At 44.0% G+C, this 22,541-nt stretch overlaps 1 protein-coding gene across 1 annotated transcript in view; it reads left to right on the top strand.

The window, feature by feature from the left end:
- Positions 1 to 22,541, top strand: part of PAN2 (poly(A) specific ribonuclease subunit PAN2) — a 117,206-nt gene that overhangs the window by 5,357 nt on the left and 89,308 nt on the right. The window contains exon 2 of the mRNA XM_068267590.1: positions 7,605 to 7,912. Coding sequence (XP_068123691.1) covers positions 7,622 to 7,912 — 291 coding nt within the window. The 5' untranslated portion in view covers positions 7,605 to 7,621. The remainder of the gene's footprint in view (positions 1 to 7,604; positions 7,913 to 22,541) is intronic.

The following is a 22,541-nucleotide window of genomic DNA, read 5'->3' as shown; positions in this document are numbered from 1 at the left end:
GAAGGGGTGCCCTCGAATCTTCTAGAACTGAGAGCAGCCTTCTTGGCCTTGAAGGCCCTCCAACACCTGATATATGGGAAATCTGTACTATTGAAGATAGACAATGTGAAGGCAGTGGCATATATCAAGAGACAAGGAGGCACCAGAAGTCAGTCACTCCTTCAGGAGACTGGTCATCTAATGAGTTGGGCAATGAGGAATTTGTCAGATCTCACAGCGACTTATCTGCCAGGAGAGAGGAATACATTAGCAGATCACCTAAGCAGGGATTTTGCAAGCTCTCACGAGTGGTCTCTGGACAGGAAGATCTTCCAGAAGATTTCCAGGAAGTGGGGGAATCCACAGACAGATCTGTGGGCCTCTCCTCAGAACAACAAGGTGCACAGGTTCTTTTCCCGGTTTTATCACCCCTCAGCAGCTGGAGTGGATTGCCTGGTTCAGAATTGGGACCTCTCCATGAGATATGCCTTTCCACCGTTTCCTCTGATTCCCAGGTTTCTGCAGAGGCTTTGCGGGGAGCAATGCACGATCATAGCTATCCTTCCCTTCTGGCCCAGGAGGCCTTGGATCGTGTTGGCGATGTTCCTAAGTATGGAGGATCCAATCAGGTTGCCACCGAATCACGATCTGCTATCACAGGGGAGTCTTTTTCATCCAGGAATCGGCGGACTGAGTTTAGCGGCCTGGAAATTGAGAGGAAAAGGTATACAGACTTCGGGTGCTCCTCCCAGGTGGTAGAGACACTATTGAAAGCAAGGAAGCCTTCTACGAATCCCACCTATTACCGTATCTGAAAGAAGTTTGTATCCTATGCTCTGAAGAATGGGTTTGACAGTCTGTGTCCAGAAATCCAGAATATCCTAAATTTTCTTCAGTCAGGAGTCGACAAAGGCCTCAGTGTGGCGGCTATAAAGGTGCAGGTCTCGGCCCTTTCAGCCTTAACAAATCATCGATGGGCTACTCACCCTCTAATTGTTTGTGCGGGCGATGGTCACAATGGTCTTGGAGGTTCTATCTTCTCCTCCGTTTTCCCCTCTTCAATCAATCTCCTTGGAGAATTTAGTTCTCAGGACAGTCTTCCTAACAGCCATGGCATCAGGGAAGAGAGTCTCGGAGCTACAGGCACTAGGTTGCTCCAGTAACCTGTTTTTCCCAGATAGGGTAGTGGTTAGGCCAGTGTTACACTTCATACCGAAGGTTGCTTCTGAGTTTCATTTGAACCAAGAACTTTCTCTGCCTACATTCCTCTCGGAAGGGGAATTTCATCCTCTAGATGTGGGACAATCAATCAGATCATATCTAGATGCTACAGGTTCTTTCAGATCTTCCGATCATTTATTTGTTAATCTCAGAGGTCATAGGAAGGGCTCTCCAGTTACAGCCAGGACCATTGCTTCATGGCTAGTAAACACTATTCAGAAGTCTACAGTATTAAGGGGTTACCTGTGCCTAGAGAAATCAATGCTCATTCTACCAGGGGCATGGCTGCTTCCTGGGCATGTTTTTCTAAAGTTTCTGTGGAATCTGTATGTAGAGCAGCAGGATGGTCTTCTGTTAACACCTTTTTTAAGACATTATCATGTTGATCCTGCAGTGTTGTCTTCTGTGGATTTTAGAAGAGCTGTATTATCTGTGTAAATTAAATTTTGTTACTTTTGCAGCGTTCCCTCCCTCAAGTGTGATTTGTTACATCCTATAGGTATGCCGCCATGTTTGGTCCAGGAAATCGGAAAATTGTATACTCACCTTCCGTAATTTTCCTTTCCTGGATCAAACGATGGCGGCATACGAATCCCTCCCTCTTGTCCATTCGAGGACTGATTTTTCACCAGGAATGGCTTGAGGGGGCGGGTCTAAAGATTTTATAGGTAGTGTGTCCTATCGGGTTCAGGGGGCGGAGCCATAACCCATAGGTATGCCGCCATTGTTTGATCCAGGAAAGGAAAATTACGGAAGGTGAGAATAGAATTTTCCTTTTTTTTTTTTATTTTTTTTTATATAGCACCATCATCTTCTGTAGTATAATGTGTAGAAGACAGAAGGGGTTAGCACTAGATGTGCTGGGTCAGACGAGTGAGGGTAGCAGGTGAAGGACTTTGCCTCCGGAGCTTCAATGGCCGCAGTGGAGAGACTGGAAAGTTTCCAGCACCATACCAAAGAATATTTAAAAAAAAAAAAAAAAAAAAGTTATTGCATCCTCACATAAACAGACATTGGGCTCTATTCACAAAACCATGTGCGGTAACTTTTTTTTTTTTTTTTTTTTTTGAGTGAAACATTACCTCCAGTGATAATTCACTAAAAATAGTGAAAATTGTGAGTATTCACTAAAAATGTACCAAGTGTGATAAATGTTTGATAAAAGTGCGGTAAAACAGGTGATAAAACAGTCCGTAATGTACGGAAATAAAGCTCTTTTTTTTTTTTTTTTTTATCACTGTAGGGCAGCCCATGTGCTTGTCACCCATTACACAGAGATGACCCAGGAAAGCCTGTCACATTCTAAAGTGGCACCTCAACTCTTGCGCAGGACAGAATTAAAACAACAACAACAACAACAAATAACATTTGTAAAGCGCTTTTCTCCCGTGGGACTCAAAGCGCATAAGCATGGCTCCGACCATCGTGGTACAGGGGAAGAATTTTATAAATCTGGAAATGCCAGGCTAAACAGGTGGCTTTTCAGTCTGGATTTGAATAGCTCCAGGGATGGTGCTGTCTTTACTGGGTGTGGTAGGGAGTTCCAAAGAGTAGGGGCAGCATGACAGAAGGCTCTGTCTCCAGATTTTTTGAGGTGCACTCTGGGAGTGACCAAGTTTATAGAACTTGCTGATCTGAGGTTGTGAGAGGTGTGGTGCAGCTTCAGCAAGTCCTTCATGTATCCAGGGCCCAGATTGTGCAGGGATTTGAATGTCAGCAGTCCAATCTTGAAGAGTATTCTCCATTCTACTGGTAGCCAGTGCAGTGAGCGAAGGATCGGTGTGATGTGACAGTGGCGAGGCTGGTTTGTTAGCAATCTGGCAGCAGCATTCTGCACTAATTGCAGGCGACGCAAGTCTTTTTTGGGGAGGCCAGCATAAAGGGCATTGCAGTAGTCCAGCCGTGATGTGATGAAGGCGTGGACTAGGGTTTGAAGATCCTCTGGGGGAATCAGATGTTTAATCTTTGCAATGTTCTTCAGATGAAAGAAGGAAGATTTAACTACAGATGAAATTTGGTTTCTGAAACTCAATTCCCCATCGATTAGTACGCCAAGGCTGCGCACAAGGTTGGAGCTGTTTATGTCTGAATTCCCAATCCTGATTGGTGTTGCTTTAGGATAGAGCTGTTTTGATGGCGAGCACTGGCTTTGGACAAGCAGGACCTCAGTTTTGTCAGCATTCAGTTTCAACCAGTTATCATTCATCCATGCCTGAAGCTCAGCTAAGCAAGAGTTTATTTTTGGGGTAGGGTCTGTTCCACCAGGTTTGAAGGACAGGTATAGCTGTGTGTCATCGGCGTAGCAGTGGTACGTCAGGCCATGTCGTTGGATAAGTGTACCGAGTGGCAACATGTAGATTGCAAACAGCAGAGGGGATAGGATTGATCCTTGTGGCACTCCGAATTGTAGAGGTGCAGGTTTGGACATTATAGGTCCTAGGGATACTCTCTGTGTTCTGTCAGTCAGGAATGATCTGAACCACTGGAGGACTGATCCACTGATGCCACAGTACTCCTGCAGTCTGTTAAGCAGGATTTCATGGTCAACTGTATCAAAAGCAGCTGAGAGATCCAACAGGATTAGGATGGAGCATTCCCCTCTGTCCCTTGCCATGAGCAGATCGTTGCAGACTTGGATGAGGGCTGTTTCACAGCTGTGGTGTTTCTTAAAGCCAGATTGTAGAGGGTCCAGGATGTTGTTTACTGACAGCCTGGTTTCAAGTTGCAGATAGACAGCCTTTTCAATAACTTTACCTAAGAAGGGGAGGTTGGAGACAGGTCTGTAGCTGCTCATAGCATCTGGATCCATGGAAGGTTTTTTGAGAAGGGGCTTGATGATTCCTTCTTTTAGAGAGGTAGGAAACCTCCCTGCTTGCAGAGAGCAATTTACTATTTTGTGAAATGCTGGACCAAGCAGGTCAGGGCATTTCAGCATATGTTTAGTTGGTCCAGGGTCCAGGTCGCAGGTTGTCTGGTGGAGACGACAGAGGGTGTCTGAGATCTCTTCCTCACTAATACTTTTGAAATCAGTCCAGGGTGTTAGGTTGTTTTTGCAGCTATTTCCATTAGTTGCATGAGTCTTGGGTGCTGTGGACTGAATGAGAGACCGAATAGAAGATACTTTGTCAGCAAAGTAGCAGGCAAATTTCTCACATAGCTCCTTTGAGGGAGTTATAGTGGGTTTTAGACAGGATGGATTACATAGTCTATCAACTGTGCGGAATAGTTGGGCTGGTCTGTTGGCGGCCTTTGCGATCTCCTTAAAACATATATAAATGCACCCCGTATGTATATAATTTAGCCTGTCTAATTCCCCTTCATCTGTTAATAATCACAACCGTAATTTGAGCTTTCAGCTGTGTCAGCTGGCTGCCTCAGCAGAGCAGCTAATGTGTAAACACAGAATGTTAACCCTATATCTACTTCCATGAAAGCAGGAAATACACTTGAGATTTTTTTGTTAGATTTGTATCAGCGGTAACAAAATTTTTTTTTTCTTTCTTAAAAGGTTATTATGCTGTTGCTTATCTTTAAGAGCAGAGATTAATTTCCTCCTCGGCATCTATAAAATCATCTAAAAGACTGTACGAGGTCTGAAAGTGCACCTTGAGATTAGACACACCAGTCTTCTCTGCCTCCTATGTACAATGGGCATAAACTCGAGCAAAGAAAGCTCAAAAGGCTCCATCCTGAAGGCCAAAAGCAGAGAAGTGATAATTATCACCTACCATTTGTAGGTGATAAATTCTTAACACCAACTTTTCAATTGAGAATCTCAAATTGGAGATACATTTTGAGGTAATTACCACACTTTTTTACCTCCCTTTTACCGCATAAGGTAATTTAGGGAGAAAAAAATTGTGAATTTAAAAATGGAGATATTTTGGTCGGTGTTTATCACTACCTAATTTAACTCATGCGGTAACTCATTGAGAATAGAGCCCATAGTCGTTTATTCATTTGCCTCCCACTGCCCTTACTTCACAGCTGCTTGTACATCCAGTCCGGGTATACTTATGTAGCTGAATGGAGTAATGGTTAAGGGCTCTGCCTCTGACACAGGAGACCTGGGTTCGAATCTCGGCTCTGCCTGTTCAGTAAGCCAGCACCTATTCAGTAGGAGACCTTGGACCAGTCTCGCTAACACTGCTACTGCCTATAGAGCGCGTCCTAGTGGCTGCAGCTCTGGCGCTTTGAGTCCGCCAGGAGAAAAGTTCGATATAAGTGTTCTGTGTTTGTTATTTACCTCTTTCACACTTGCATTGCTGATCCCTATATGCACTGTTCATTTATCATTATTGCACCATATGTTTTTTTAGCATAATTTTGATGCACTATCACTTTCATTGTTTGCACTACAGTTTATCAAACAGTTTACCTAGGCATCTGCACTTTAGTATCATGAGACCTGGGTCTGGTATTGCACTATATTGGGCTCAGCATTTGAACCCAATTGACAATTTATGCAGCTTGTAGGGTTCATTATATATTGAGGTGGTGAGGCATTTTTGATACATATTCCCACATCATATCGTACTGTGATGAGTTGCTGTATGTTCAGCTTTTTTAAATGATTTTATCATGTTTATACAAAGTGTTTAATAAAGATTTGTTATACGGTGGAATGGTGGTGCAGCCTTTTCCTGTTCAGAATTTCGTTTTCTTGGTTTTCATAAACAGACATTGTGGTGCATACAGCTTGACAGACGGTTTGCGAGCTATACCCACTGCATCAGAGGCCAGAAGTACTTTTTGGCCTCTGATAAAGCGGAAATGGCCCACCGAATGGCTTTCAGGCTGTATGCACCATTGCCGAGGGTTTTTTTTTTTTATATAGGATTAGTAACTTGGCCACTGTGGTATACAAACTTTGGCTACCATGTAGTGCAACTCCAAATAAAGGTGACACTAGATATCGATGGGGGGGCTGTAAGCAGTTCAGCCACCATGTAGATCAGTGGTTCCCAACGTTTTCGAAGTCGTGACACATGACGCCAAATGCTCAGATCTCCGTGACACATACCCCCCCCCCCCGCCTGATTTAGAATTCTCGCACAGCAACAACCATTTACACTGCGCATTTTAGCCGCGGTTTGCCCCCCAGCCCCCATTTAAAAAAAGCCCTCAGACTATATATAGTATAAGTAGTTAGTTAGCCAAGTACAGGTGCCCCCAGTAAAGGAAGTCAGGTGTAGGTACCCTCAATATAGGTAACACAGCATAGGTGCCCCCAGTAGTATAGAAAGTCAGGTGTAGGTGCCTGCAGTATAGGTATGTAGGTGCCTGCAGTATAGGTATGTAGGTGCCTGCAGTATAGGTATATAGGTGCCTGCAGTATAGGTATATAGGTGCCCGCAGTATAGGTATGTAGGTGCCCTCAGTATAGGTATATAGGTGTCCCCAGTAAAGGTATGTAGGTGCCTGCAGTATTGGTATATAGGTGCCCGCAGTATAGGTATGTAGGTGCCTGTAATATAGGTGTCCCCAGTAAAGGTATGTAGGTGATTGCAGTATTGGTATATAGGTGTCCTTAGCATAGGTATATGGGTGCCTGCAGTATAAGTATATAGGTGTCCGCAGTATAGGTTTGCAGGGTGCCATAAGTATGGTTAGCTAAGCATAGGCCTCCCCAGTTTAGGATGTTAGGTGTAGGTAGACAAGCATAGGAGCTTGGTGTTTCCCCCCCCAAAGGTAGTATGAGCAGGTGGCTCACTCACCCAGCTCCGTGAATTCCAGCGATGACGTCTCTTCAGCGCCCCACTCTCTGCTCTATCTCCACTCTGTGTATAATTAGAGCAGGACTACAACAAAATGGCCGTCATCGTCCGTGTTTGTGGACAGCGGTGGCCATTTTCTTGTAGCCCTGCTCTAATTACACGGAGCAGAGGCAGAGAGCATGGGAGGAAGACAGCAGAGCGGCGACACATCCCCGAGACTGCCGCGACACATGAATGTGTCGCGGCACATAGGTTGGGAAACAGTGGTGTAGATGAACTCTGAATGGGGGTTCAGGCAGCAGTGTGGGTAAGTAACTGGGCACCAAACACCACCTCGTCTATCAGTTAGGCGTAGCTAGTTTAGGGTTAGTGTAAGAGGTTAGGGAATGCAATAACAGAATATCGGTAATATTTTCTCCTACTGTATCGTCATTACCCAATACCCAAATTGCCAGACTTCTTTTGTAGCTGTACATGTTATGGAGACCTGCAATATTTTTGCTTATGGTTTATTTATTTATTTTTTTTATTTATTTATTTATTAATTTTTTTAAAGGTTGTTTACCAAAAGGTAATAATTATGCAGCTTCTTAGACTAAAAAAAAATATCTCTTGATTTACTTAAGCGCACGCAGGCACCCTGGTTATTTTTTGAGGTTGCTATAAAAAAAAATCTCCTCTTTTCAGATCATCAACATCCATACATGCAAGCCATGAATTTTGATGGCCTGGATCCAGGCTTGGCAGACTATGCCCCAGCCCTCCATGCTCCTTTGGATCCGGTCCTTGACCCACACCTCAACCCAAGTTTACTGCAACCTGTGGAGCTGGACCATGACCGGGTTGGGCTGGAGGGGCTGCCAGTCCCAGAGCCTGTGCACATCATGGAAGGAATGTATTCAGAGCTGCACACAACAGTATCTGAGGTTGGAGTTCCTGTCTCTGCTGTGCATTTTGATGTACATGAAGAGATGCTCTGGGTTGGCAACCATGGAGTGAGTACTGACTTAACATACATGTTAAAAACTGACCTTTTAGTTTCTTGTCCTAGCTAAGTCAAATGTAATTTGTTGCGCAAAATGATACTGATTTACTAAGAGGATTCTAACCTTGAGAACCGAATCGTGTTAAAAAAAAAAAAAAAAAAAAAAAGTATACTCAAACTTGTTTGGCATACATATCTGGACTTCAATTAATCAATATTTATAAATGTGATATATAATAAAATCAAACTTTTTTTTTTTTTTTTTTTTTACCATTTAGTAATTATCTTTATTAATTATTGTATTTATAACACGCCAACATATTACGCAGCGCTGGACATTAGTTTAGGTTCCAGACAATATTTAGGGATGACATACAACAATACGACACAGCACACAGCACAGTATGAGTACAAGGTAATGCTTAGTCACTGGATGGGAGTATGGAGATTAGGCAAGTTGAGTTCACTCAAATGCATAGCATGGGTGCACAGTAATGGAGGTGCATGATCAGGTAGGACACAAAAGGAGGAGGACCCTGCCCGAAGGCGTACAATCTAGAGGGAGAGGTTGGGACCAGAGTTCAGCTGTGGGTTTAGAGCACTTGTGAGGGGTGGTAGGCCAGAGTGAAAAGGTGAGGTTTTTTTGAGGGCCTTCTTGAAGATGTTGAAGGAGGGGGCTGCCTAATGGGTGGAGGTAGGAAGTTCCATAGTGTTGGAGCAGCTTTTGGGAAGTCCTGGAGGCGTGAATGGGACTTGGTGATGCTGGGGGCGGTCAGGCGAAGTTCATTGGAGGAGCGGAGTGAGCGGCTAGGTGTGTACCTCTGAGTAAGATTGGAAATGTAGGTTGGGCAGGTTTTGTGGACAGATTTGTAAGTCACTGAAGTACATAACCTGCAGGCCTCGGACAAACACCTCTTCTGCTGGGAGTCACTGATCGGAAAGAGGGTCCATCAAACCTCAAATGTAAAAGTCCAATCATGCAAAACCGATCTAGACTCAACCAGTCGACAAGCCGGGAGATTCTCCACAATTTTCACATTTATTTGCAGCGGTTATATAGCACATACAAAAAGCACGACGTTTCGGGCGTGGTGCCCTTTATCAAGTGCTTAATCCAACTGGGAAAACATATTCATTATATAACATGCTGTGACATAAACACACCCACTATGACATCAGTGGGTGGGCACATACTTAAATTCACAAGTTAACCCTTTCTATAGAGAACAGCTATGATATCACAGAAAACATTTTAGACTAAAGTCGTCGTTTAGACCATTTGGAAGTTACGTACCCAGTCGGTCCATCCACCAGGCCTCCCGTCTTAACAACATAGTTCTAAGATCTGTACCCTCCTTTCTTTCAACCACTTCAAGCACCTGCCATCTCAATTCGCTGACACTATGCCTCATATCTATGAAGTGTCTGGCCAAGGGATAGCCCCGCTTTTTGCCTTTTTCCTTCTCCTCTTTTTCTATTCTCTCTCTGAGGGCGTCGGGGTTGCGTATATGACTGCGATGTTCATTTAAGCGTGTTTTTATATCCCTAGAGGTCTGGCCAACATAGGCCAGGCCGCATGGACATTTGATCAAATACACTACCCCCTTCGTATCACATGTGGCAAAATCCCTTAAAGGGATAGATTCGCCTGTCCTGGGTTGATGCACTGTGGGACCCTTAATGATCCCGTTACAGTGCTGGCAACTAAGACAAGGAAAGGTGCTCTTTTTAGGGTTCCCCAAGAACAATTGTCTGGCTGGCTTTGATCTACCTATGTCTGCTCGCACCAGGGTGTCTCTAACTGATTTACCCTTTCTATACACAAACCTGGGTGGCGACCTGCAAACACGGGCCAACTGGGTATCTGCCTCCACCAAGAGCCAAAACTTCGACACTGTGTCACGAAGAATAGGCGCTTCTCTGCAAAACGCCGTGATGAAATTGACATCCATTTCTACCTCCTGCTTGTGCTCCTTATGAGTCCTCAATGTTTCTCTGTCCACACCTCCCACCTCTATAGCAAATTCCTCAACTTCTTTCTATCGTAACCTCTCTTTACAAAATCTTGAGTGAGGAGCCGCGCTTGCTTCCAATACAATGCATCACTCGACGTAATCCGTCGTAATCGCACATATTGGCTTTTTGGTAGACCATTGACAAGGGGTCTCGGATGGCAACTACTAGCCAGCAAAAAACCATTTTTGTCAGTATCCTTACGATATAAATCAGTATCAAAACCGTTTGCTTTCTTAATTATCTCCACATCTAAAAAATGTAAGACATCCTGACCATATTCCATTTTAAACTTTAGCGTTGTGGGTATCATTTAATGCATTGAAAAACAATCGCAGCTCCCCTTCTGACCCCGTCCACCCGAAGAATAAGTCATCGATAAATCTGCAGTACCCCCGGATGCCAACAGGGGCCTCCGAGCCCAAAAAAATGGACTTTTTCAAAGTCACACATGACAATATTCGCTACAGTAGGAGCATAAGGGGCCCCCATCGGCACCCCGAGGCACTGCAGATAAAATTCATCCCCAAACCTGAAATAGGCATGGGATAGGCAAAATTCAAGGCAGGACATGATAAATGTAAGTATCCCATCAGATATTCGTTCATCTTCAACAAGTCTTCTCCTAACTGAAGATAGCGCTTCCTCATGTATTATATTATTATATAAATTGACCACATCCATGCTGACCAAAAATTTGATCTCACTGGCATCGACGTGGTCAAGTTTATTGAGAAATTGCGTGGTATCTCTTAAACAACATTCCTCAGATTTAACAATGGGTTGCAACCATGTATCCACAAAGATGCCCAAAGGCTCCAAGAGGGAATCCACTGCCGACACTATAGGTCTACCCGGGGGCCTATGTAGATCCTTGTGGACTTTTGGCAGTGTGTAAAAGACAGGTACTCTTGGTGTATCTTTTTTTTAAAGCTACTGCCAGCTCTTTAGTAATTAACCCTGTCTCTGCTGCGTCATCAAGCAATATGTCAATCTCCTGTTTGAACTCTATTGTTGGATCTCTAGGCAACATTTTATACATGTTGATGTCCCTCAGCTGTCGTTTAATCTCATTAATGTAATCCGTCCGATTTTGGACCACAATTGCTCCCCCCTTTGTCCGCTTTTTTAATTATTATCGACAGATCCCCCTTCAGGCCTTTTAAAGCAGCATTCTCCGCTCTTGTCAGATTATGCTGCCTAGGCATCCTTTTTTCTTTAATAGCTTTCTCAGTCTCTCTCAACACAAGTTTCTCAAATAAGTCCAATGTTCCACTGGAAAATGGCGGATCAGTTTTACATCTAGATCTTAACTTATTTGGAATTTCTATGACATCTGCAGGCCGAGCGATAGGTCCCTTCTTTGGCACTTGTAAACTATGCCATACACGCCACTTCAAATTTCTAGTGTATTTATAGAGATCAGTTTTTACATTAAACATATTGATGCCACACGTGGGTACAAACCCCAATCCCTTGTCTAGAAGTGACATTTCTGCTGGGGATAATACTCGATCAGAGATATTAATCACCCTCTGGTCCCTGTCCGTTAGGGATGCAGTATTACTAACCACAGTCACATCACTCATCGCTAAGCAATCTGTGTGTGGAGACACTCCAATTGCTCCCGTCTCTTCTCCCCCTATGTCATACACAGCATCAGAGCGTGGCTTACCTCCGGCGGCTGTTCCTATGCTCTGCCGCGCTTTTGGAGGATCCTGGCGGCACATGTTTACTGTTGACTGCGGGTCACTGGACGATTCGAGTGAGGCACAGCTCCTTGCGGCTTCTGCGAGCCTCCTGCGCCTCTCCCGCATCCTCTTCCGCCTCCGCCTCTGGCTCCGCCCCTTCCTCTCGTACGGCTGCCTCGGCCCCCTCTGGTATCTGGGGGTTGATCGTAGGAAAAAGGGGTAGCGTAATCAGGCTCACTCACTTCAGAGTCTGATGCGCCCTCTGCTGGTGGGGTTTTTTTCTTCAATTGACGTGCAAATCTCCGGATTAATCGCCAGCTGTAAACCCGGTTCTTTTCGTAGTCTGCAGTGTCTCTTTTGAATTTATCCAGCTTCCCTTCCCTTTCAGAATACTGGTCTTCAACTCCTCAATGGTAACATCAAGTTGCTCTTGAAAGGTATTATAGACTGCAACAGTGTCTTTAGCTAATAATTCTGCTGTCAAGCGCTCTATCTCCTTTTGTTGCTCCAAAATTTGTGGATGTAGATATTGTACAGTTAACAGCATTAAATCCTGAGAACACTTATTTAAAATGCCATACCATTTGGTGAGGAAATCAGGATTATCTTTGCAAAATAGAGGTGAGAGGATGATTCTTAATCCCCTGGGAATCCTGTCGACTTTTATATACTCTGTTAAAGTTGATGCATGTAAAGATAAAGTCACTTCCTTGCGTATTACAGCTTCTAATTGTGCTTTAACATGTTCAGCTGGATCTTGTTGTATGCCAGTGAATGTATATCTGACAGAATCACCAAGTTCAAGGATAGCTGTTCTCTCTTCAGATGATATGCTATAGTATTCCGCTTTTTCTTCACTGGAAACTGCAATTTCATTGAACGACATATTCATTCCCCAAGGCTGCTTGCAGATCTGATGGTAGATTCTACACCACTGAAGTACATAACCTGTTCTTGGGGAACCCTAAAAAGGGCACCTTTCCTTGTCTTAGTTGCCAGCACTGTAACGGGATCATTAAGGGCTCGTTTCCACTATCGCGAATCTGCATGCGTCCAACGCATGCAGATCCGCACATGTAATACAAGTGGATGGGCCTGTTTCCACTGTAGCGTTGTTGAGGTGCGTTTTTTTTCAGCGTGAAAAAAACGCACAAAAGAGCCAACGATTTCGCCTGCGTCGGGAATCCGTGCGAATCGCCGCTAATGTATTTAATAGTAAAAACGCATGCGTTTGTTACATGCGTTTTTACCCGCGATTTCGCGTGCGATTTCGCACCTTTTTCAATTTTATTTAGCCCTGGCAGTGTCATGGTTAATTTCGCATGGCACCCTGCCATGCGAAATCGCATGCGAAATCGCGGGTAAAAACGCATGTGGAAACGCATCCGCATGCGTTTTTACAAGCGTCGGAATGCGGCCGAAATCGCGTCGCAACAGTGGAAACAAGCCCTCAGGGTCCCACAGTGCATCAACCCAGGACAGGCGAATCTATCCCTTTAAGGGATTTTGCCACATGTGATACGAAGGGGGTAGTGTATCAAATGTCCATGCGGCCTGGCCTATGTTGGCCAGACCTCTAGGGATATAAAAACATGCTTAAATGAACATCGCAGTCATATACGCAACCCCGACGCCCTCAGAGAGAGAATAGAAAAAGAGGAGAAGGAAAAAGGCAAAAAGCGGGGCTATCCCTTGGCCAGACACTTCATAGAGATGAGGCATAGTGTCAGCCAATTGAGATGGCAGGTGCTTGAAGTGGTTGAAAGAAAGGAGGGTACAGATCTTAGAACTATGTTGTTAAGACTGGAGGCCTGGTGGATGGACCGACTGGGTACGTAACTTCCAAATGGTCTAAACGACGACTTTAGTCTAAAATGTTTTCTGTGATATCATAGCTGTTCTCTATAGAAAGGGTTAACTTGTGAATTTAAGTATGTGCCCACCCACTGATGTCATAGTGGGTGTGTTTATGTCACAGCATGTTATATAATGAATATGTTTTCCCAGTTGGATTAAGCACTTGATAAAGGGCACCACGCCCGAAACGTCGTGCTTTTTGTATGTGCTATATAACCGCTGCAAATAAATGTGAAAATTGTGGAGAATCTCCCGGCTTGTCGACTGGTTGAGTCTAGATCGGTTTTGCATGATTAGATTTGTAAGTCAGACACAGTATCTTACATCTTAAAGATAAACGTTACTGAAAGATAGTAGTAAGGGGCAAAAATAATTCAACACATTGCAAGTGAGAAGGTAAAAAATAGAGGCTAGATCAAGAAATTATTGAAATTCGCCTCGTAAGTGAGGTCTGTTATCTGGTATCGCTAGGTCTGGTATTGCTAAATTATTTTGACTGTGTCACTATAGTGAACTTGTGACTTTACAACAAAGCTTGACTGGATGAAGGGGTTGTGACAAGTGAAGCGCACAGGGACATGAAAAATACAGTGCTGCCCATAACTTTTCATACCCCTGGCAAATTTTGACTTAAAGTTACTTTTATTCAACCAGCAAGTAATTTTTTGATGGGAAATGACATTGGTGTCTCCAAAAGATAAGAGGACGTACAAAGGCATTATTGTGGGGAAAAAAATTCTCAGTTTAATTTAAATTTGAGTAAAAAGTGTCCAGTCCAAAATTATTAATACCCTTCACAAATTGTCAGTCTGTGGGAAAATCCAAAGTTCTATACCATTCCAAATAGTCCAAGATGTTCTAAAGCATCCCAAATAACCTGATTAATTGGGAACAGCTGTTTTAATCAACTCAACAGGTAAAAAACATCAGCTCTCTGAAGTCGGTTTGTGGACAGTCATGGGTAAGACAAAAAAGCTCAGTGAGGACCTGTGGCTGCTCACAAGTCAGGAAAGGACTAAAAGGCCATTTCTAAATGTTTAAACTGTAGCCACTACAGCTGGAAAAGTATTATTAAAAACTACAAGATGTTCTGCACTGTGGGGAAAAAATGAGGACCTGGTCGGAAGCCAAAAGTGACACCTCTGCTGGCCAGGAGGATGGTGAGAGAGGTGATAAAGAATCCAAGGATCGACACCCTGGCCATCCTGGTGAATCTGGGCTCTGCTGGTGGCAATGTCTCAAGGCAGACAGTCCAACCGATGCTGCACACTGCTGGGTTCCACTGATGCAGAACAAGGACACCACTTCTCCAGATAAGGCACACAAAAGCGCGCTTGGCACTTGCAAATGCTCATCTGCACTCCTGAGGGTAGTGCCACCACCTTGGGAAGGATAAGGGCAACCCTCCCTCTATGTGGCCCCACTTACCATATGCGCGTCTTGTATGTATGCATATCACAAAAGCCGGTCAGCCAATGATGCACTTTGATCCAATAAACAAATTTTCAAGTTTAATGTATAAAAACAGGCATACATGGGATCGTACTGTACATGAAACGCTCTGGCCGCAGACTACAGAGCCACGTTACCTCCGATCACCCCACTTCCTGGTATGACGTCAGCGCGCACCTCCGACTCGACCCTGTGTGTTTCGCCACAGTCGTGACTCATTCAGGGGCTGAAGGACCACGACCGACGTTTAACTAAATATTCAATACTGCGCCTCCTCCGTCCTCTGGTCCACCTGTGTCGCCGCCCTCTAGTCTCTAGGCAACCAGGTAACGTGCTGACCTCTACATGTTCGTGGTATGCAACATTACAAAATGTTATTGACATTCTGATTATCCTCACATTCTATTTCTATCCAGAAACCCTTAGGCCTTGTTCACATTGCGTTCGGTTTGTCATCGTTTTCTTTAAAGCGTTTTCCGGCGATTTTCAGTGTGTTCGCTTGTTTTTGTAAGCGCTTTTGCAGAGCGCTTCTGTCTTTTGATCTGGAGAAAATCAATACAATTTTTTTTTTTTTTTTTTTTTTTTTATAAAACGCTCAAGCAATCGCTTGCCAAAGCAAATTTTGTGAGCGTTTTAGAATTTTCCTATACATTCCATTGAGGCTGAACGCCTCAAAATGGCCCAAGCACCGCTTTTCAAAGCGGATCGCAAACGAACCGCTCTGATATGAACTCTCTCATAGAGAATCACTGCATAAGCGCTTTCAGAGCGATTTTGAAAATCACCCGCGCTTAAAATTTTACAAAAACGCCTATAATTTGAACAAGGCCTCAAAGTGACAACATTATATAACGTGCATAAAGATACAAACAAGAAGAATTTTACATGATTGCATAAGTGCCGTGCATATCACATAATTCAAAATAGTCATTACAATTTACAAAGATTGTATTACATACCACAGTATACCGTATTTTTCATACCGTTAGACGCTCCGGACTATAAGACGCACCGAGGTTTAGAGGGCAAAATCCAGGTAAAAAAATTATATTTTAAACCTAGTGCATCCATGATGCAGGGGCGTCTTTTGGAGCTTCTCCCCCCAAACAGTTTAACTCCTAAGCTACACTGCCCCGCTACATGAACTCCTGCTGCCCCTTCAGCTAAAGTAATACATATACAGTGGTTTGCAAAAGTATTCAGCACCCTTGAAGTTTTCCACATTTTGTCACATTACTGCCACAAACATGAATCAATTGTATTGGAATTCCACGTGAAAGACCAATACAAAGTGGTATACAGGTGAGAAGTGGAATGAAAATCATATGATTCCAAACGTTTTTTTACAAATCCATAACCGCAAAGTGGGGTGTCCGTAATTATTCAGCCCCGAGTCAATACTTTGTAGAACCACCTTTTTGCTGCAATTACAGCTGCCAGTCTTTTAGGATATGTCTCTACTAGCTTTGCACAGCTAGAGACTGAAATCCTTGCCTATTCTTCTTTGCAAAACAGCTCTAACTCAGTCAGATTAGATGGACAGCAGTTTTCAGATCTTGTCACAGATTCTAGATTGGATTTGGATCTGGTCCTTGACTGGGCCATTCAAACACATGGATATGTTTTTGTTTTAAACCATTCCATGATTGTGCTGGCTTTAGGTTTAGGGTTGTTGTCCTGCTGGAAGGTGAACCTCCGCCCCAGTCTCAAGTCTTTTGCAGACTCCAAGAGGTTTTCTTTCAAGATTGCCCTGTATTTGGCTCCATCCATCTTCCCATCAACTCTGACCAGCTTCCCTGTCCCTGCTGAAGGGAAGCACCCCCAGAGCATGATGCTGCCACCACCATATTTGACAGTGGGGATGGTGTGTTCAGAGTAATGTGCAGTGTTAGTTTTCCACCACACATAGCGTTTTGCATTTTGGCCAAAAAGTTCCATTTTGGTCTCATCTGACCAGAGCACCTTCTTCCATATGTTTGCTGGGTCCCCCACATGGCTTGTGGCAAACTGCAAACGGGACTTCTTATGCTTTCTGTTAACAATGCCTTTCTTCTTGCCACTCTTCCATAAAGGCCAACTTTGTGCAGTGCACGACTAATAGTTGTCCTATGGACAGATTTCCCCACCTGAGCTGTAGATCTCTGCAGCTCGTCCAGAGTCCCCATGGGCCTCTTGACGGCATTTCTGATCAGCGCTCTCCTTGTTTGGCCTGTGAGGTTAGGTGGACAGCCTTGTCTTGGTAGGTTTACAGTTGTGCCATACTCCTTCCATTTCTGAATGATCGCTTGAACAGTGCTCCAAGGGATGTTCAAGGCTTTGGAAATCTTTTTGTAGCCTAAGCCTGCTTTAAATTTCTCAATAACTTTATCCCTGACCTGTCTGGTGTGTTCTTTGGACTTCATGGTGTTGTTGCTCCCAATATTATCTTAGACAACCTCCTTAGGCCGTCACAGAGCAGCTGTATTTGTACTGACATTAGATTACACACCGGTGCATTTAGTCATTAGCACTCATCAGGCAATGTCTATGGGCAACTGACTGCACTCAGACCAAAAGGGGCTGAATAATTACGCACACCCCACTTTGCAGTTGATTTGTAAAAAATGTTTGGAATCATGTATGATTTTCGTTCCACTTCTCACATGTACACCACTTTGTATTGGTCTTTCATGTGGAATTCAAATAATAAAATTGATTCGTGTTTGTGGTAGTAATGTGGAAACCGTCAAGGGGGCCGAATACTTTTGCAAACCACTGTAAATCCAACCATACCTCCAGATTTATAAATACAATGCCCATACCTGTGCTAACCTCATTAACCTCCTTGCCGGTTTTCCCGACCTGAGCTCGGGGTAGAAAAAAGCAGCTGCTATCGGTGATCCCGAGCTCAGGTCGGGGTAGGCATTGCAGAGCTTTACCTTTAGTTGTGGAGTCCCGGGCGCGATCTCGCTGCGCAGCGGGACTCCAGCCTCTCTCCCCGGCAGTGTGGGGTCTTTCCCTGGCCGCCGGGATCCCCCATGTCCCCGCTATTCTTCCGGGGACCCGGCAGCCAGTTGGAGCAGCGCAGCCGTGGTGGTGGCAGCAGAGCGGTGGTGGCAGCGTGACGTCATCGGGGGCGGGGCTAACATTAAAAAACGAGCTTCTCTATATTAGAGAAATATAGAGAAGTTCGTTTATATGTATATTAGTGCCATCTTGTGGGCAAAGAGAAAACTGCAGCCCAGGAGCCCAGGAAGGTAAAAAAATTTTTTATTTTGCTGCAGATCTCCCTGCCAGAATGATTTTTCTCAGGTTTTAGGGTCTGAAAGAGTGAAAAAAAAATTGCACCGCTTTTAGACCCTAAAATCTGGAAAGAATCAGACCGCCAAGGAGGTTAAAGAATCACTGTTAAGAATGGTGTGTTTTTTTTTTTTTGTTTGTTTTTTTTTTTGTCCACTATGTCACTTTAAGAGCTGGTGTAATGAGTATTGGTTACCAGTTTCTTTTTGTTTTGTTTTTTTGTGCATTATGAACAATAAAATCATCTTACTTTTTTTCATTCAGTTCCCCCCCCATTAGCGACGGCGACGTGGATTAGACTATTGCAGTATAGGGGTGTACAAGCGGCAGTTGAAAAGTAGCAATACCGCTCTCACCCCTGCCTCCATCTGTTGTTCCTAACGAGCGCGGATTTCGCCGCTCGCACACACAGCGGGAGCGCCTGTCTTATTGTCAGGTGACGTCATTGCTGTACGAAACAGGAAGACTGCGGAGGGGACCTTCAGAGTCCCGTCTGAGCAGGCACTGATGTGGGTTCCTATTGAATTACTGCACACTTCAGCGAAGTGATCGGCTAAGACTGCGCATGTGCGCGAGTCTCAATAGGAGCCCACATCAGTGCATGCTCAGACGGGACTCTGAAGGTTCCCTCTGCAGTCTTCCTGTTTGTACAGCGGTGACGTCACCTGTCAATATGACAGGCGCTCCAGCTGTGTGCGAGCGGCGAAATCCGCGGTCGTTAGGAACAACGACCGCTTGTACACCCCTATACTGCAATAGCCTAATCCACGTCGCCGTCGCTAATGGGGGGAACTGAATGAAAAAAAGTAAGATTTTATTGTTCATAATGCACAAAAAAACAAAACAAAAAGAAACTGGTAACCAATACTCTCATTACTCCAGCTCATGACACTGGTCCTCTAAATTGGTGCGATACATCAAACCAATACAGTGCAAACAACAATATTTAAAGTGACAGTGCATAATGCCACACAATATTTAAAGTGAGAATGCATCACATTTGAGGTTGATTATTAAAATGTTGTTGCTCAGCTTTTATCATGCTCAGCTATGAGGTAGTGAATGCTAATATGGATATTGGGAATGCTGTAGATGTGATATACTTGGACTTTGCAAAGGCCTTCGACACTGTTCCCCACAAAAGTCTGGTGCAAAAGTTGAAGATGCAAGGACTGGGGAAGAGTTTGTGTGCATGGATAGGGAACTGGCTAATGGACAGAAAACAAAGAGTTGTGGTCAATGGATCGTACTAAAAATGGGAGACTGTTAGCAGTGGGGTCCCAAAGGGGTCTGTTCTGGGTCCAGTGCTCTTCAATTTATTTATTAATGACCTAGTAGATTCAGTAGTGAGCAATGTTGCTATTTTTGCAGATGATACAAAATTGGGCAGACACAGTGTCTACCTTTAACAAAATTGGGCAGAATCATCAACTCTCAGGAAGATAGTGTCATATTGCAACATGATCTGGATAGGATGGCTATATGGGCACATACATGGCAGATGAAATTCAATGTTGAAAAATGTAAAGTCATGCATTTTGGTCGTACCAATGGTCTAGCACCATACAAAATAAATGGGATACAGTTGGGGACATCAAACTTGGAGAAGGACTTAGGAGTACTCATCGACAACAAGTTAAATAATCATACTCAGTGCCAAGCTGCTGCAGCTAAAGCTAACAAAATTTTGGGATGCATTAAAAGGGAAATAAACTCGAGATGCTAGCATAATATTGCCCCTGTTTAACTCCCTAGTAAGGCCACATCTGGAATATGGAATTCAGTTCTGGGCACCACAGTACAAAAAAGATATTGCAGCTTTAGAGCAGGTGCAGAGACGAGCAACAAAATTGATACGTGAGATGGAAGGTCTCACTTACCAAGAAAGGTTAGATAAACTGGGTTTATTTAGTCTAAAGAAAAGATGCCTTAGAGGGGATCTAATTAACCTGTATAAATACATCAGAGGGCAATATAATAGCTTGGCGGATGAGCTTTTTGTCCCTAGGCCTTCTCAGAGGACTAGAGGACATGATCTGCGCATGGAGGAAAACGTTTTAGCCATTTGTTTAGGAAAGGGTTCTTTACAGTAAGAGTGATTAAGATGTGGAATGCATTGCCACAGGAAGTTGTTATGGCAAACTCTCTACCTGCATTTAAAGGGGGCTTAGATGCTTCACTTGCGTTGAAAGCCATCCATGGCTACAATTACTAGGTAATGCCCAATGATATTGATCCAGGGATGTTATCTGATTGCCATCTGGAGTCGGGAAGGATTTTTTTTCCCTTTTGGGGCTAATTGGACCATGCCTTGTAAGGGTTTTTTTCGCCTTCCTCTGGATCAACAGGGATATGTGAAGGAGCAGGCTGGTGTTGTACTTTGTTCTCTGGTTGAACTCGATGTCTTTTTTTTTTTTTCAACCAAAATAACTATGTAAAATGCCACAAATATTTCCAAACACAGATATTTTCCATAAAAAGATCTCTTCTCTTCACTACTTTAAAAATAGCCAGCCCCTGAATGAGTCACGACTGTGACAAAACGCGTAGGGTGGAGTCGGAGGTGTGTGCTGACGTCATATCAGGAAGTTCGGTGATCGAAGGTAACATGTGGCTCTGTAGTCCGCGGCCAGAGCGTTTCATGTACAATATGAGCCCCTGTATGGCTGTTTTTATACATTAAACTTGGAAATTTGTTGGATCAAAGTGCATCCTTTGCTGACCGGCTTTTGTGATCTGCATGCATACATACAAGACGCACTTCTGGTGAGTGGGGCCACATAGAGGTAGCGTTGCCCTTATCCTTCCCAAGGTGGTGGCACTACCCTTAGTAGTGCGGCATGGGTTGCAAGGCATAGTTTGTCTTAAAGTAATACTTGGCACTATGCAAATTTTAATTATTTTACAGGGTACACTACAGGGTACACTTCTATCTGGTCTGCAGTGAAGTATGATCCGCAGTGATATTTTTATTAAATTTTTTTTTCTACAGAGGGTGAAGTGACCTTTCCATTACTTTTACCACTTGAAATTGGTAAAAATGCTCATCTGGACAAAAAGCGTTTGGTCCTATGTGAAACAAAAATTGAATTGTTTGGTCTTAATGTTTCCTTCATTTTGGCATAAAAAAGAAGCCTTCAACCCAAAGAACACCATCCCCACTGTCTAACATGGTGGTAGGAACCTAATGCTTTGGGTTGTTTTTTTTTTCAGCCAATGGACCAGGGAACCTAATCACAGTAAATGGCACCATGAAAAAGAGTAATCCATGACTATTCTCAATGACCACATCAGGCAGTTTGTAGAAAAACTCGGCCTTGACCACCAATGGACATTTAATCAGGACTATGACCCAAAATACACAGCAAAAGTTGTGAAAAAAATGGTTAGCAGAAAACAATGTTTTGGCGTGGCCCAGCCAGAGTCCTGACTTCAATCCAGTTGAGAATCTGTGGAGGGAGCTAAAGATCAGGGTGATGGCAAAAAGACCCTCCAACCTGAAAGATTTGGAAATCCTTGCAAAAATACACGTGGAGACGTGCAAAAATCTGGTCTGCAATTATAGGAAGTGTTAGTTTGCTATAATCCTACCTAATAATTCCCTGCGTCCCATGTCTGTGTCAGTGCTTTTTGTCTCTGCGCATGTGCACAGAGGGACGCAGAGACACTGCCGAAAGCTGGTGGGGGAAATGACGCGCGGCAGTGAAGGACCTGCCCCGAAGGGGGGCGGGTGCGCTCGCCACATGCGCGGGTGGCGAGCGTGTGCATTAACGGGCGGCTGGTGCATGGGCAACGAGCAGTGGGTGCGCGCGCAGTAACTGGCGGCGGCATGAAGAGACCTAGAGCCCGTTTTTTTAAACGGGCTTAGGGAAACTAGTAGCTAATAAAGGCTTTTCTATTGATTATTGAGAAGGGTATGAATAATTTTGGACTGGACACTTTTTGCACAAATGTAAATAAAAGCTGAATAATTTTTTTTTCGACCACAATAATGCCTCTTGTACATCGTCTCATTATCTTTTGGGAGACGCCTATGTAATTTCCCGTCAAATTACTTGCTGGTTGAATAAAAGTAACTTTCCCCCCCCCCCCCCCCCCGCAGGAAATCATTTGACCAACTAAATAGTGTTGGTGTTCGAACTTGGGAAAACCTTCCTGAAATTTACCCAAACACCACACTTTAGCACTATTCAGCACTGATCTTGCAGACCGGGTTGGGGGTAGTTCCTTTACTTCCACTTCACGGCGCATTTCACCTGATTTCACATTTCCTACTTCCAAAGCCGAATGGAATAAGTATTGTGGTCATGCAAAATGAGCTGTGAAGTGTAAGTAAGTGAACTCCCC

The sequence above is a fragment of the Hyperolius riggenbachi genome, chromosome 2, assembly GCF_040937935.1.
Source record: "Hyperolius riggenbachi isolate aHypRig1 chromosome 2, aHypRig1.pri, whole genome shotgun sequence".
Lineage (NCBI taxonomy): Eukaryota > Metazoa > Chordata > Amphibia > Anura > Hyperoliidae > Hyperolius > Hyperolius riggenbachi.
The sequence above is the reverse complement of the archived record's forward strand: the minus strand, read 5'-3'. Positions and strand labels throughout refer to the sequence as shown.